This window comes from Canis lupus, chromosome 1 (assembly GCF_003254725.2).
Source record: "Canis lupus dingo isolate Sandy chromosome 1, ASM325472v2, whole genome shotgun sequence".
In the NCBI taxonomy this organism is placed as follows: domain Eukaryota; kingdom Metazoa; phylum Chordata; class Mammalia; order Carnivora; family Canidae; genus Canis; species Canis lupus.
The window spans coordinates 111,485,848-111,501,566 of record NC_064243.1 but is presented as its reverse complement, the minus strand read 5'-3'; the positions used below and the strand labels follow the sequence as shown (position 1 = coordinate 111,501,566).

General features: G+C 54.9%; 2 protein-coding genes across 11 annotated transcripts in view; one reads left to right on the top strand and one right to left on the bottom strand.

The window, feature by feature from the left end:
• Window positions 1–2,164: 2,164 nt before the first annotated feature.
• The window catches only part of SMG9 (SMG9 nonsense mediated mRNA decay factor), a 31,535-nt gene continuing 17,980 nt past the window's right edge, over window positions 2,165–15,719 (bottom strand). For 6 of the 10 annotated variants that reach the window (XR_007410476.1, XR_007410482.1, XR_007410480.1 and 3 more), the window contains 2 exons: window positions 11,108–12,465; window positions 2,165–9,462 (listed from right to left, as the gene is read on the bottom strand). Coding sequence is in view for 3 of the 10 variants with exons in the window: in XM_025424735.3 (XP_025280520.1) it covers window positions 15,039–15,117 (79 nt within the window). In the remaining 7 variants the exon portion in view is untranslated. The other 4 variants (XM_025424735.3, XM_035712529.2, XR_007410481.1 and 1 more) reach the window with 3 other exon arrangements.
• IRGC (immunity related GTPase cinema) lies at window positions 6,450–7,922 on the top strand. Its single transcript, XM_025424730.3, has one exon. The coding sequence runs from the start codon at window positions 6,450–6,452 to the stop codon at window positions 7,842–7,844; it is 1,395 nt and encodes a 464-aa protein (XP_025280515.3). The 3' UTR covers window positions 7,845–7,922.

The window sequence follows — 15,719 nt, the reverse complement described above, 5'->3', positions numbered from 1 at the left end:
AGTTTTGTGACCTTGGGTGAGGACCATAAGTGCACAGAAATCAGAGTTCAATACAAGTAAAAATAGCCTTTATCTACTATCATTGGGGAAGGGGAGCGCCCTTGGGGCTACACAGCCCAGATGGGTGTGTGACTTCAGAAGCCCCTCTCTGCTCCCCAGGAAGCCCTCCTGTCTGGAGGATGTCTGCTGTAAGGTGGGGTGCAGAGGAGCCTGGGGTGGTGAGGAAGGAAGGAGATGTTTCTGTGAGATTGGAGGCCCAGGGGATGGGGTCAGGACGTGATCCACCTCAGCTGAGCTGGGAGCCCACAGAGGTGCTCAGGAAATGCTTGCAGGCAGCATCAGCCATCTGATGACTGTGACCCTGGAGTCTAGAGAGGGTGGGTCGGGGTGAGTGGGAGGAGGTTAGCCCTGGCAGAGTTCAATTTTGTTTTTTGAGAGTTCAATTTTATTGTACATTCCTGCTTTTCTGTAAGGGCACCAATGTGAGTACATTACTCAAGTTTTTAAAATTTATTACAAATTACTTAGGACATACAAAAACAAAGAGTAAGCAGTGTCTCTCACCGCTCAGCTGACAGGAAACATCAAAACAGCTGTAATCCCCAGTGGCCCCTTCACTGACCAAATGCCTTTCCTCTCCTGAGATAAGTGCTACCCTGAACAACACCCTACTTGTACTTTTGCTACAAATGTACCTGCTTTGAATTTTCCCCCCTTTGCTTTTCCCTCCTCTCCCTCTTTTCTCCCTGTAGACTCTGCCCAGAGGCACCCCCCACCCCCCGCCCCAGGATTTCATACTAACAGCCTCCCGTAGGTCTTCCTGTTATTCCCTGAAGTCATATAATTCCATCTAGACGTTTGATGCATAAATACATATAGGGACACACTTATGCGTGCATTGATATCAGTATCTGTGTAGACACGTACACATATACACATGCATGTTGGTATAAGGGTTTTTTAGTCTTTAATAGGACATTAGCCACAGCTCTCTGCATCTTGCTTTTCGACCTCAACAGCACCTCATGGAAATTCTCTAAGTCTTTTGATCCAGGGGAAGAGAGGCAAAAATAAAACAAGATGGAATCAGAGAGGGAGACAAAGCAGAAGAGACTCTCAACTCTAGGAAACAAACTGAGGGTCGCTGGAGGGGAGAGAATGCGAGGAGGGGGTAACGTGATGTGATGAGCACTGGGTGTTCTATAAGACTGACTAACCACCGACCTCTACCTCTGAAACTAATAATACAGTCTGTTAATTAATTGAATTTAAATAAAAAAAGACTGGGGTCCCTGGGTGGCTCAGCAGTTTAACACCGCCTTCAGCCCAGGGCCTGATCCTGGAGTCCCCAGGATCGAGTCCCACGTCGGGCTCCCTGCATGGAGCCTGCTTCTCCCTCTGCCTGTGTCTCTGCCACTCTCTGTCTCTCATGAATAAATAAATAAAATCTTTAAAAATAACTAAATAAATAAGATTAAGAAATAGGAAGAAGAGGAGGTAGAGTGCTTGGAGCTTCGTGAGGGAAGCAGGGCCTGGCACACAGTAGGTGCCCCCAGGAAGTGTGTTTGGTGAATGAACTTTCTCCAAAGAGCCTTCGCTGACTCCACCCGAACCCCCGCTGGGTCAGGCACCCACTTGGCTCTCACACTTGTCTGGAGACTCCATCCCTACTTTACCCCTGTGGGTCGTCACGGTCAGAGGAGGATTCTGTGTCCCTCACCGGACTCTGAGACCTATGGGGTCAGGGCTGGAGCTGCCTGAGGTCACGGCTGGGCTCCAAACATCAACCAACGGGTCCTTGGCACACAGCATGCACATGCCGCAGGAAGGGCCCCCACCCCACTGTCTCTATTGCTGTTCCCAGCCTGGCAGACACACAGTGGACGCTCAGGAATCACCTTCACCGATTCTAAGGTGCACTCCCTCCGCCCGCCCCCACATTTTAGCAATTCTGAAATCGGGAAAGTCACAGCTGATGGCACCTTACAATCACTGTCAGCCAGGCAGCCATTGTGACGTAGCTGTCACTGCCTTGATGTGATAATGGAGCTGCTTTTAACAGCTTCATCAGTGCTCCTGGTGGCACAGAGGACGAGGACGTGGAGTGTCGGAAAGCATCCTGTGCTCAGAGGAGGAAGTGATTCCACACAGTCAGACTCCGTGGTTAGGAACATCCTCGCCAATTTATTTCCCTTGTATTTTCCCAGTTAGATACACATGCAAGTGATAAATGATATAAAAAAAAATCTGTATTTTCTAAGTTTACAAAGAGTAAGTGTAAAATAAAAATTTTAGGTGATAAGGGAATGTTGTATCATACATGTACTGGCAGCAATTTTTGCCCTTGTTAGTGGGACAGAAAATGATGCATTTGACATCCAGTGGCACCATAGATCTGATTATACAGGGAATCTGTGGAAAGAATGAATGAATAAATGTGTTTATCTCATTTGTCTCTGTCTGCCTCCCTATTCCAGTCTCAGCTCCTGGGGTTTGTGTCTGTCTGGGGATGACAGGTGGGGAGAACAGAATTCTAGTCCCAGTTAAATGAGCTACTTCATCTGATGGAATTCACACCGTGCCTGGTACATTGTAAACATCCAGTAAGTGAGCACTCTGCCCTGTGTGTGGTTGTGTCAGCAGCCCCCAGCAGCCTTTGAGGTCTAGAAGGGCAGGGATGAGTGTGATTCACACCTCTGGACCATTACAGGGACTGGCCTAGGGTCGGGTCTAAGCAAATGTTTGGGGAATGACCAGATAACTGTATAAATTACTGGGTGAGTGAGAGCTCTCCGTCAACTCAGTCTTTGCACAGGGTGGTCCCATGGCCTGGGATACAACTCCCCAACACGCCACCAGGCTCACAGATCGCAGCTCAGGTGCCCTCTCTTCCAGGAAGCCCTCCCTGACCCCCCAGGCTGGGTCAGTTGCCCCTTGTGTTCCCACAGCCCTCTGGGGTCCCCTATTTCAGTCCTGGGTCGCCACTGTCTGTGGATGGATGTGACTCCCACACAGGACTGGGAGCCCAGGAGGGACAGAGCTCAGGGCTGTCTTGGTCATTGCTGTGTTTCCAGCACCCAGCCCAGGATGGAGCCTGGAGAGGTGCGGAATGTGTGATGCATGACCAGGAAAGAGGAGGCCTGGCAGACAGGCCAGGGAGCAGCCTCTCCTGGGCTGGTAGCTCTCAGGAGCTGGCAGTGTGCCCTCCTGCGTCGGATGCATCTCTGCAGGTGCCCAGCGGCTGTCTCCTGTCTCGGCCCTCAGTCACCCCGGGGGGGCTGTGACTATGTCCCCTCCCTCTGACCTAGAGACCCCGAGGACAGAGCCTGGGGCTGCCGCACTTCTGGAGCATCGGCTCATAGCTGGCTGGGCACTGGGGATCAGGAGAGGGGGGCTGAATGCATGAGGGCTGGGACTGGTGAGGGGGCCCCAGGGGCCATGACCCGCGTATGTTGCCTGCGTGTGATGGAGTCTCTCGTGGCTGGTCTGCGGGTCTGTGTGTGTCTGGCTGTGTGTGGGCTGCATATCTGCCTGACTTGGGCTTTTCTGTAAATAACCGGAGGGTCTGTGCCTCTACCTTCCCTCTTGGGCCAGGTGTGCACGTCTGTGACTTTAGGGGAGGAGTCCGGGTCTACGTGTTCAGTGTCTGGGAAGGTCTGCAAATGTTTTTAAATCTGTTGACCTTCAGTTCCACGCCTTGGTCCCACATCTCTCAGGCTCTGTACATTTTCATCCTCTCTGTGACCTGTGTCTCTGACCGGTCCCTTCCTGCTTCTGTCAGAGGTGGTTTCTTTTTCTTTTTTAAAGATTTTATTTATTTTTGAGAGACACAGAGATAGGCAGAGACACAGGCAGAGGGAGAAGCAGACTTCCTGTGGGGACTTGATCTCAGGACCCCAGGATCATGAGCCAAAGGCAGATGCTCAACCACTGAGCCACCCAGGCGTCCTTCTGAGGTGGTTTCTTGTCCACCCTGTCTTCCGGCGGGACTCTTCCTCTGCTGTCTTCTTGGAGTATTTCTTTCCCCACCCCACCTCAGGCTCTCTTCTCATTCAGATTGCCTCCCAATTTGTCCCAGTGCTGGCACCTGCAGTGGTCGTAAGGCGGCAGAGGCGGGAGAGGGACAGAGGGGACCAAGCTGTCACCCTAGAGTGGGCAGGAGAGGACGTGAAAGCTCTGGGGAGGGAGAGGCCAGAACCTGGGAGCCTAGATACCAGATACTGAATTGGGGTGTGGTGCTGGCACTGGGCTGTGCTGCATGGGTGCCAGTCCTGGCCAAGGCATGGTGGCAGTGACTGTGGGGGTGGTTTCACACCTGGCCTCTCCCCAGCTGGTAGCGCTGGTGAAGCCAAACCGGCACCCTCAGAGCACGCATGGGATACCTCGGGGTGGTAGGTGAGTAGATGGTGCCCTAAAGGGAACATGAATGAGTTGTTTGGGAAATAGTCCCCTAGAAGGAGGAGAATTAGAGGGTGGGTGGTGAGCAGCGTCAGGCCCTTGGATGCCAGCTGAGGAGCTGGGACTTTGTCCTGCAGGTGATGGAGACCACAGATAGGTTGTGAACTTCTTGGTGTTACAAAGATCTCTCTGAGTCCCTTGTGGGGGATGGAGGGACCAGTGTGACCAAGCAAGGGCGGGGGGGGGGGGGGGGCAGCAGCAGCTGGGGGATGGGGTCCCTGCCCTGCCATGGGACCCCGCCCCCTGACATCACTGTCACATTATTGCATTAGGGTTGGCTGACCAATAAGCTGCTGCTTGCTATTATAATGGGTCCTAGCAACGGGTCTGACCTTGGGCTAAGGGAGGAGACCCCACCAGCGGGGAAAGTGTGAGGGGAGAGGGAGAGCCTGCAGGGCAGGTAAGTCCCCTGAGGGCAGAGCTGTCTGGATGGGCTTGTGGGTGAAGGGAGGTAGGGACTTCCAGGGCCAATCCTAGCTCCCTCAGCCCTAATCCCACCCCAGGGCCCACTGACCTGTCTGGCCCTGGCTGCTGGGACCTGCTCTATCTAGCACCTGTTCTCCGATCCTTGGGCCATATCCTTACATGGCTTAGGGGGACAGGGTGTAGGGAGAGTGGGCATAGCATGGGAGAAATGCCTCCACCTAGGTTGGGGGAACAGCCCTGGTGGGAATAATGTAATGAGGACACATTTCTGTGGGGGGTGAACGAGGACAGCCCAGACAAGGAGGGAGAAGACAAGCAGGGAGGCAAATATATGTAGCTAAAGAGAGGGCAGCTCTTCAGAGGGATGAGGGAGCCCGGGGACCTGAGTTTGAGTCCTGGCTGGGCCTCTGTGCAGGGACATCACTTGTGTAGTCTGAGTCTCAGTCCCTCCTGTCTGATGGGGACAGTGATCCCTAGCATGAGCTGAGTTTAGCAACTAGGGCAGATCTGGGTGTTTAATGAGGACTCCCAGTGTCTGGGCATCCCCTCATGCCAGGCTTCTTCCACCAGCTGAGCCCCAGAATACTGGCCTAGGGTATAGATAGGTGGGCTCACAATCATCACAGGTCTTGCTTGCCTGTGGCGCACTCAGAGACTGCAGGGGATTGCTTGAAGTCACACAGCTAGGAATATTAACAGGGATAAGATAACACAGACCACCTGCCGTGGGCCAGGCACTATTCCAAATGCTTTATCTGTATCAACTCACTTAGTTCTCAACAACTGGAGGTGGTTTGCTATTATCATAGCTACTGGCCTCATCTTACAGATGAGAGGAACAAGGCAGAGAATTTCAAGTCACTTGCCCCAGGTCACTCAGTGTGTATGTAGGGGAGCCGGATTTAACTCTAGGATTGGCTCCAGGGTGTGGGTCCTTTTCATCACCCCTTCCCGCTGCTCCCAACAGCAGCAGCAGGATACAGCGTACTCTGCCTGGGTCCTGGTGCGGGGCTTAAGCCCTTTGCTTTGCAGGGCTGGGTACAAAATTTGTGGAACCTGGTACAAAATGAAAACACAGGGCCCCTGGTTCAAATATCATTAAGAATTTCAGTCAGTGTCAGGAGAGCATTAAGCCAAGAGCTGAGCCTTTTGAGCCTGGGGCCCTGTCACAAGCTGCCATCAAACTGTTACCCTGAGGACTCCTGAGCACCTCAGGAGGCAGGCCAGTCACCATGCCCTTTACGCAGAGGAACAGGCTCAGAGAGGTACTTCATTCTGCCCCCAGGTCACACAGCAAGTCAGTGGCAAGGATGGGATGGGAGCCTGGGCGTGTGGGACTCTAGAGCCCCCTTCCTTGTGTCAAGATGTACCCAGGTTGTTTTAAGAAGGACTGGGCTGTGAGGTGCCGGACAGACTTCCCTTATATCCTTGGTGTCTCTCTCTCTTCCTACCCTGTGCCAAGGCCCAGAAGAAGTGAACGGCTCCCTTGTGCCCCCGCAGACGCTGAGGACCACGCGTCCTGTGACTCTCCCCCAAACCCTGCGCCCTCTGAACCGTTGGTCACCATGGCTACTTCAAAGTTGCGAGCAGTGCCCGGGGAGGAGGAGACCACCATCCTCATGGCCAAGGAAGAGCTGGAGGCCCTGCGCAGCGCCTTTGAGTCGGGCGACATCCCCCAGGCGGCCTCCCGCCTCCGGGAGCTGCTGGCCTCCTCCCAGAGCGTCCGCCTGGAGGTGGGCGTCACAGGCGAGTCGGGCGCTGGCAAGTCCTCCCTCATCAACGCCCTCCGGGGTGTGGGGGCCGAGGACCCCGGCGCGGCCCTCACCGGCGTCGTGGAGACCACAATGCAGCCCTCGCCCTACCCGCACCCACAGTTTCCAGACGTGACCCTGTGGGACCTGCCGGGGGCTGGCTCTCCGGGCTGCCCAGCTGATAAGTACCTGAAGCAGGTGGACTTCGGCCGCTATGACTTCTTCCTGCTGGTCTCTCCCCGCCGCTGCGGGGCTGTGGAGACCCGCCTGGCCTCGGAGATCCTGCGCCAGGGCAAGAAGTTCTACTTTGTGCGCACCAAGGTGGACGAGGACCTGGCGGCCACCCGTACCCAGCGGCCCTCGGGCTTCAGTGAGGCGGCCGTCCTGCAGGAGATCCGTGACCACTGCGCCGAGCGGCTGCGGGTGGCCGGCATGACCGACCCGCGCATCTTCCTCGTGTCCAACCTCTCGCCGGCCCGCTACGACTTTCCGCTGCTCATGTCCACCTGGGAGCACGACCTGCCTGCCCACCGGCGCCACGCTGGCCTGCTTTCGCTGCCCGATATCTCGCTGGAGGCCCTGCAGAAGAAGAAGGACATGCTCCAGGAGCAAGTGCTCAAGACAGCCCTGGTGTCAGGCGTCATCCAGGCCCTGCCCGTGCCAGGGCTGGCGGCCGCCTACGACGACGCTCTGCTCATCCGCTCGCTGCGTGGCTACCACCGCAGCTTCGGCCTGGATGACGACTCGCTGGCCAAGCTGGCTGAGCAGGTGGGCAAGCAGGCAGGTGACCTGCGCTCCGTCATCCGATCCCCGCTGGCCAACGAGGTCTCGCCGGAAACCGTCCTGCGGCTCTACTCACAGTCATCTGACGGTGCCATGCGGGTGGCCCGTGCCTTTGAGAAGGGGATCCCTGTGTTTGGCACGCTGGTGGCCGGGGGCATCAGCTTTGGCACCGTCTATACCATGCTCCAGGGCTGCCTCAATGAAATGGCCGAAGACGCCCAGCGGGTCCGCATCAAGGCCCTGGAGGAGGACGAGCCCCAGTCTGAGGTCAGCCTGGAGGCAGCCGGTGACAATGGTGTGGAAAAGCGGGGATCTGGGGAGGGAGGCTGTGAGGAAGCACCGCTCTCGGCTCGCCGGAAGCTTGGCCTCCTCCTCAAGTATATTCTCGACAGCTGGAAGAAGCGTGACTTGTCAGAAGAGAAGTGACCGTGCAGCCCCACCCCCTGCCTCACCCACAAACCGAGCCTTAGCAAAACCAACTAAACCAAGCCAGTGTATTGAAAATGTGTGCTGCATGCTGAGGGCACCAGAGCTTGCTGTCTTGGCGGGGTTTTGGGGGGGCGTGTGGTGGGGAGGTGTGGAGGGGCTGAAGACGGGACACACTGAACCCCGATGGGACTTGATCTGGGCGGGGAGAGCTTCGAGGTATGGATGGTGCCCCAAGGGCCCCTTGGTGGGAATCTCTCTCCCTGGTCCCCTGGTAGTCAAGGGAGATTTGGGGGGCATTAGGATAGCCAGGCCCGGATCCAAGATAGGATCCCACTGTCAACCCGTGCGGGTAACTTGGTGCAGTTCAGGGCTGGCTATGCCGCCATCTGTCTGTTTCTGAGAAGCCCAGGGTCTCAAAGACTTCCTCTAGAAAGGGAGGGGCAGCCAATCAGTGCCCAGGACTGGCACAATGGTGCCTAGCAACCTGGTTAAACAGGGTGGGGGGCCAGCCCCCCTGCCACAGTGAGTGTTGGTCATCCCGGACCAGCCCCGCTGCTGCAGGGAGTGATGGTCAGTGTGGGTGGCAGGGCGGGGAGGCCCCATGGCCTTGGGCTGGTCTCTGTATGGAGAATGGGGTGGCAAGAGGGCTGGTGGGCTCTTTCTCTCTGCATCAAAGGAGAGAGGGTCAGGGGGTGAATCCTGCCACCTCGAACAAGTTGTTTTGGAGAGCTTGCAGGTGTGTGTGTGGGAAGGTGTGTGGTAATGAGATTTCTGGTGTGCCTGTGATTGGGAGGAGTGTTGGTAAGTGTCCTGGATTTTGATGCTGTGGGTCAGAGGTTGTAAGCAGTCTGCTGACTGGGGTTACCTGCTGTCTCTGCATGGCCTGTGGGTGCAGGAATGGTGGGGTTGTGCTAAAGGCATGGGGCTGAGAGATGGTGATGGCAGGGGGATTCCTGAAAGTTCCATGTGGCTGTAGGTATTGATGGGCGTGAACAACACGGGGTGAGGGGATCTGCATCTGCCCAGGCGTCCCTGCAAAACTGAATCCCGGGGTACTCCCTATTGCTCTGTCCTTGGCTCTTCGGTGGGAATGCACAAGTGAACCTGACATCCTCATACCCACCAAAGCCTGACCTCACATGCCAAGTCAAGGGTCACATATGTCTAAAAGTTGAAAAAAGTACCTGAGTAGGGGCTTTGGACAGGACAGGCTGCCCCTAGGGCTTCTGTGGGCTTGGATAAGGTCAGGGAAGGGTCAGATTTAGGTGCGGAGAAAGGCGAGTTCAGGAAGGCTCTGGAGGCTGTGTACAAGGCTGGTGGTAAAGCAGGGACTCCAGTGCAGGGGAGGTGGCCTCACCCCTAGTTGCTCACACATACTGCCTACAGAGATTCCCAGATCTGGTGATGGTTCTAGCCTCATTTGAAGGCCTCAAATTACCTTGAACCTGTGAACCAGTTCCAGACTAAGAAGGGCTGCTTTCACCTGGCCATTTACAGGGGCTGCCAGTTCTCTTTGCTGAAGAGCTCTGTGCTTTGCAAAGGGATTCTTCTCTTCCTGGAAGGCCTTCCCATTGGATCTGCCGGGACTGCTTTTGGATCTTTTTGCACCAAAGAGCTGGTGGGGAATAAGGGTAGGGAAATCCCAGACCCCCAGATATGAGGACAGATGGTCCACTCCAAATCTTTTCTCAAAAAACAGCTCACATCCCTACCCCTGTGAACCCTCAGACATTGTCTTAAACACAGGACTCGTGGGCCCCGAGGGGCTGGGATGGGAAGGTCAGGCATGAATAGCAATACTCTCCCTACACTGCGCCTAAGGTTAAGATCCACTGATTGCCCTGTCCTGTCCTTTCTGCCTCCATCTGTCCCTTCCTCATCCCCCATCTTCACCCACTCGGCCCCTCTTCTAGGGCAGGCCTCACCCTCTCCAGCAGCTCCTGCCCCTGCTCCTTGCCTCATCTCCCAGGCTCTGGTGTTATTCCCCAAAGTCCACTGAGGGCTCAATGCCCACTGTGCACCTCTCCCTTCCCTGTTGAAAACCCTTCCATGGCAACCCACACAGAAAGATCAAGCTCAGTCTGATGCTCCAAGACCACTTCAAGCTGGCCTTTGAACCTTGTCAACAATAAGACCCTGAGTCTTCTGAAAACAGAGCTGGAGTAACTTGGGGAGTCATCTCTCCATTTCACAGGTGAGGAAGCAGAAGGGGGAACTAAAGGCTGCAGAGGGGACATGACCCACGCAATGTCACCCATGTCCCTGGTATGGCTGGGACTAGTTGGAGTCGTGCTGGTACCCTAGTCCATCACACCAAGGAGGACTCGGAGGCTCAGAGCAGGGCGGGGCTCATGGAAGTGTGCACTGTGGGTCCTGAGCAGATGTGGGTCCCTGAAACCAGCAGTCGTGGGGGTCAGTGTCTTCACAGATGCACCAGGCCTATTCCATCGAGTCTCTTGCTGGTGTTGGAACTGTAGCACCCAGAGAGGTCCTGGCACACAGCGGGTGATCAATGGTACAAAGATGGTATGGGGAGGTTGTCTGGCAAAAGGATCAGAGGGAGCTGGCCCATGTCCTGGCTCTGGTGCAGACTAGAAGACATTTAGTGAGGCTTACTCCCTGAGCCTTGGTTTCCTATTCTGTACAATGGGGACTTAATGAAATTATGCATGAGGTTAGAACAGTGGCTGGCCCTGAGTAAACAAGTATAAACTGCCTTCAGCGATGATGATGGTTCTAGCTCTTAATTACTGCCCTACATTGTTGATCACAGTGCCTGGTGCATGGGAAATGCCACAAAAAGTTATTTAGGAATTTTAATTCTAGGGGCCCCTGGCTGGCTTGGTTCATGGAGCCTGCGACTCTTGATCTCAGAGTTGTGAGTTCCAGCCCTATGTTGGATGTAGAGAGTACTTAAAAAAACTAAAAATTTTTTAAAAATCTTAAAAAAATTTGAACTCTAGGATCACAAGACCCAATTTCTATTCCCAATATTCCAGGCACTAGCTGGAGGCCTTCGGCAAATGATTTTTCCTCCTAGCGCCAAACGCAGATAGTAAGGGAATCTCCTCTTCCGGCTGTTATGAGGATTTTATGAGCTACTCCAGGAGGAGAACCTGGCAGTGATGAATAAATGTGAACTGAACTAAAGTATTTAGCACCAGGCCTGGCATATGGTTGCACTCTCAGTACGATTGCTGGTGATGCCTCAAATACCTGAGACATGATGAGGGATGTAGAGAGAGGGAAAATACTCTTACCCGTCCTGTTGAAGGTCATCCATCCTGAAGACAGAAGCCTGTACCTCAGGTAGCCCATGGCGAGCAGAGTTTTCCAGTCAAACTTCACCTGGTCCAAGATACTGGAGCTATGGAGGGACACCAGTGCTCTGAAGGGAGCCTTTGAGGTGGGGGACCTGCCAACAGTAGCCACCAAGCTGCAGGCCACACTTCACTTGCCGGAGAACGCCAGGCTGGACACTGGCATTACTGGGGGCACAGGCTCAGGCAAGTCGACCTTTGTCAATGCCATCAGGGGGCTGGGAGACGAGGACCCCAGATCAGCCTACACGGGCGTGGTGGAAATGTCGGTGGACCCCACACCATATGCACACCCTAAGTACCCCAATGTTGTCATCTGGGACCTGCTGGGCATTGACACGCCCACCTTCCAAGCCAAAAAATACCTCCAGCAGGTGCTGCTGGACCGTTATGACTTCCTCCTCCTCATCACCTTGGAGAGCTTCACTGCCCACCATACCCAGCTAGCCTGTGAGATCCTGCAGCAGGGCAAGCGCTTCTACTTCATCCGCTCCAAGGTGGACGTGGACATGCGGCCTCATGCAGCCGGCGCCCCAGCACCTTTTCAGAGGAAAGAGCACTCAGCCAGACCCGGGAGGACTGTTGGCAACGGCTGGAAGGTGAGCTTAGGCTCTGGCCGGTGGAAGCGGGTGGGAGCATTGGGGGTGGTGGATTCTGGAGGGATGGCCCGCCCCTTCCCCTTCCTCTTCCAGCTGAGGCCCACAGTGGGGAAGGGGTCGTCCAAGGTCACACTGCGTGACTGAACTCAGCCCCGCAGTGAAATAATGCTCACAGCTGCCATTCATTTCCTGAGACTTGGCACTGCTCGGTCACAGGTGACAGAGACCCATTACCTGCATAAGGAAATGGGACATGTGCTGGCTTGTGTATTTGCCAAGTTAGAGCAGTGCAAATGCCACATGCCTACGGGATGCTGGCAGCTGTGGCTGAGGGCAGCTAACATTTATTAAGGGATTACCAGAGGCACCATTTTCACACACTCGCTTCACTACCACAGTATCCCTAGGAGGTAGGTACAATGATCCCCTTATTTGATTTGGTAACTTGCCCAAGTCCACACAGGTGGTAGGTAGCAAGGCTGGGATCTGAACTCAGGCGCCCAGTTCCAGGGCCAACACTCTAGAGCAATGTCGTGCTGTGCCGTCCTGGCAAATGCTCATGCCTCAGCAGCTGTCAGAACACGGTGGCCTGCTTCGGTGCCAAAACCCAGTGGTGCTCTTGTCTCCTGCAGTGGGGGGCGTGAAGGCCCCGTCTTCCGGCTTTCCATGTTTGAGCTGGGCAAGTACGATTTCGACCTGCTGGAGGAGTTGATGGTGAAGGAACTCCATAAACAGCCATAAGCGGCATGCGTTTCTGCTGGCCATGCCCAACATCTCGAAGCCCATCCTAGAGCAGAAGGCAGCCTCGCTACAGCAGCACCTCTGGCTGGTGACCACTGTGGCCTGCGGTGTCAACCCAAGCCCTGTGCCGGTTGTGCAGGATGTGGTGTGTGACCTGTGCATGCTCATCAACTCCCTGGAAGGCTACTGCCACAGCTTCGGCTTAGACAAGGACTCCCTCATAATGCTGGCGGAGCAGACAGGCCAGCCCTGGCACAAGATCCTGGAGGCAGTACAGGGCCTGAAGACCAAAGTCACTGAGGCGCTAGTGGTCGAACTACTGGGCCAGGCCTCCAGGGATGCCTCTGCATTCACACAGGAGCTCCTCAACGTGCCTGTCCTAGGCACCTTGGTCACCTGTGGCATCTCCTTTGCTACCATCTACCAGATGCTCCGCACGTCTCTGGATAAGGTGATCAAGGATGCCCAGAAAGTGCTGACTTAGGCCTTCCTCGACAAGCCCAACCACAAGATCCCAGATAAATCCAATCAACAATCCCAGCCCTGACCCTAGGCCAGCTGGAAGTGGTAGTGAAGGGCTGGGAGGCTATAGGTTCTATCTGTCCCCAGGCTGTGTGGTGTTGGGGGATGGAAAGAAATGCAAGCTCTAACTCTCCTGGACTGAGCCCCGTGTGCTGTCTCTGTGCTTTTGGGTCCTGGATCTATGCCCTTGCTGGCCACTGCCCCACCTTTCCTGCTCTGAACCCTCACATCAACCAGCAGTTCCCCAGGGATGGGGAGGGATGGGATGGGGCATGGGGCAGGTGAATTTCAACAAGGTAAGGAGAGGAACTCAGTTGTCTAGCTAGAGAAGGCACTCTATTTTTTAAAAGATTTATTTACTCATGAGAGAGAGGCAGAGACACAGGCAGAAGGAGAAGCAGGCTCCCTGAGGGGAGCCTAATATGGGACCTGATCCCAGGACTCTAGGATCACGACCCGAGCTGAAGGCAGACACTCAACCACTGAGCCACCCAGGTGCCCCTAGAAAGGGCACTTTAGAAGGTGTGCAGGGGGCAAAAGGTGCAGAAGCATTTCCCTAAGAAGGCACTGAATGTCACAGCTCTGAAGGGCCTTGAGGATCATTAGGGGAGGTTCTTGCCTGAGGTCTTCTCAGCCAGCAAATGGTAGGGCCAGAGCCTGCCCTGGGTCTCCTGCCTCCCAAACCTCACCCCTTTGCTTTTTTAGAGATCCGTGCAGATCCAACTCCTGGGCTGAGTGTTTTCTTCATCACACCCAGGATTCCCATGACAAGGATGCGAGAGGGCTGTAGCATATGCCCCAGGGCAGGAGGAAGGCAGGGAGACCAAGGGGGAACGGGGTGGTAGGCGGACAGACTCGGCTGGTGACAGGAACCAACTGTGTTAGCAAAGGGTGGAGTGGCAGGATTGGAAAGTCAGGACTAGCTGGGGATGATGGGTGGGGTGGCCAGATTCATTTGGAGACACACTTTGGGAAACATTAAGCTAAGATGTAGCGTATTTAAACTGAGATGAAGGTAGGTCCCATACTGAAGTGTATGGTGTATTTGAGAGTAGGTTCTGGATTTAAGGGTAGAGACTACTTTTAAGCAAGAACTGATGAGGTCTATGGGGGGAAGGAAGCCAACATATTTAACCAACAGTAGGCACTGTACGTAAGGGTAACATATGAATACCTGCATAAGGGCAGAAGCTGTTTCAATCAGGGGAAGGACTATATTGAACTAGGGTACGCTCTTTTTAACCATGTATTGAATTAGGCGTTGTATTTAGCTAGGCATTTCACCGAAGGCAGAAACTGTCTTCAGCTGAAAGCAGAGGACATGAGGGTAGTAACTGCATTTAGCCAAAGGAAGGGACTGTGTTTTCCTATCAGTAGCACAGAGATGGGAGGCTTAATGTCACCCCAGAAACAGAATACTCCCTTCTAGGGGCTTCCTCCTTAGCAGAGACTGTCTTCATCTGCTCCTGACAGCTCTATGACCTACAGTGGCTGTGTCCCAAATGTGCCCTGCTCCCTAGGATAACATGCTGGGGAGAGCAGAAGAAAAGCACCAGAACAGGCTTGCATGACTGTTTTTATTCAAACCACCAGATCTGCCCCAACAAAGAGCTCCCCAGACCCTGCCGCACCTTACAGGATCAGGCTTAGAGTCAGGGAGGAGGGACCTGTTGCTCCTGTCCCTGCAGAGGGAGGTCGAGATGGAACCTGGGATTCCTGGTGACCATCCAGACGACTCCCACTGCCTGTCCCTGTGGGGAACTGAGGATGGGCCACCCTACCCCAGGGTGGGGGTGGGATTTCAAAGTTGCCCCCGGAACAATACTCCATTGAGGGTGAGGGGCCTGGCCCTGGACACCTCATGTCTCTGGGCGAGAACGTCGCGGTCCCTCATCCATCAGGCCTGCTGCCACGCTCCACCCCAGCACGGGAGTAGGACACGTGATGCTCCCTAACCATTCATGGGGACCCAGAAGGGGGTTCTCTGCATGACGTTCCTTCCCTCGGCCTCAGGCCAGCAGGCGGCTGTACTCTGCCAGGGCAGAGGACTTTTTCACGCCATCCCAGATCCGGGCAGCATAGTGGAACCTGTGGGAGGAGGTCCACAGTCAGTTGCCTGGCTGTGGCCCACCAGCCTCATGCTGACCCTGGCCAGGAGGGAAAACAGGTCCTGTGTACGAGCCATATGACCTGAGACAAGAGCTTCCTCGGTCAAGAAGCAGGGAAGATGGCCATGCTGACGGGAGAGGCCTAGGTTCTCAGACCTCACCCAGGGTGAGCAAAGCTGAGGGTGCCTGGTCTGGGACAAAGGCCTCAAAGCCCCAACTCTGAGACCAAACTTCTTTCCATACTCGGTGTTGGCCTTTGTGGATTGGGGTTCTCCCTCTCTCTCCCTGCAGGGTCTTGTAATGACCCTTGCCTGCCTTGGCCTCTGCTGTAGACAGTGAAAGGAAGAGAGCTCCCAGCCCTTTCTGCCACAGCTGACTGCAGGCCCAGGGGAGCCACGCTAAAGGCTGCACCAGGTGAAGCTATTTCCCTCTCAAATTTGTGTCTTCTAGAAATTAGATGGTACAGACCTGGATCTGGCAGATGTGTTGTGGGCTCCGGACACAGAGAGTCATGTGATGTTGGGGCTGGGGAGGTTCAGGGCTCTGTGACAGCAGGGCGGAGAAAGCCAGTGGCCAGCGAAG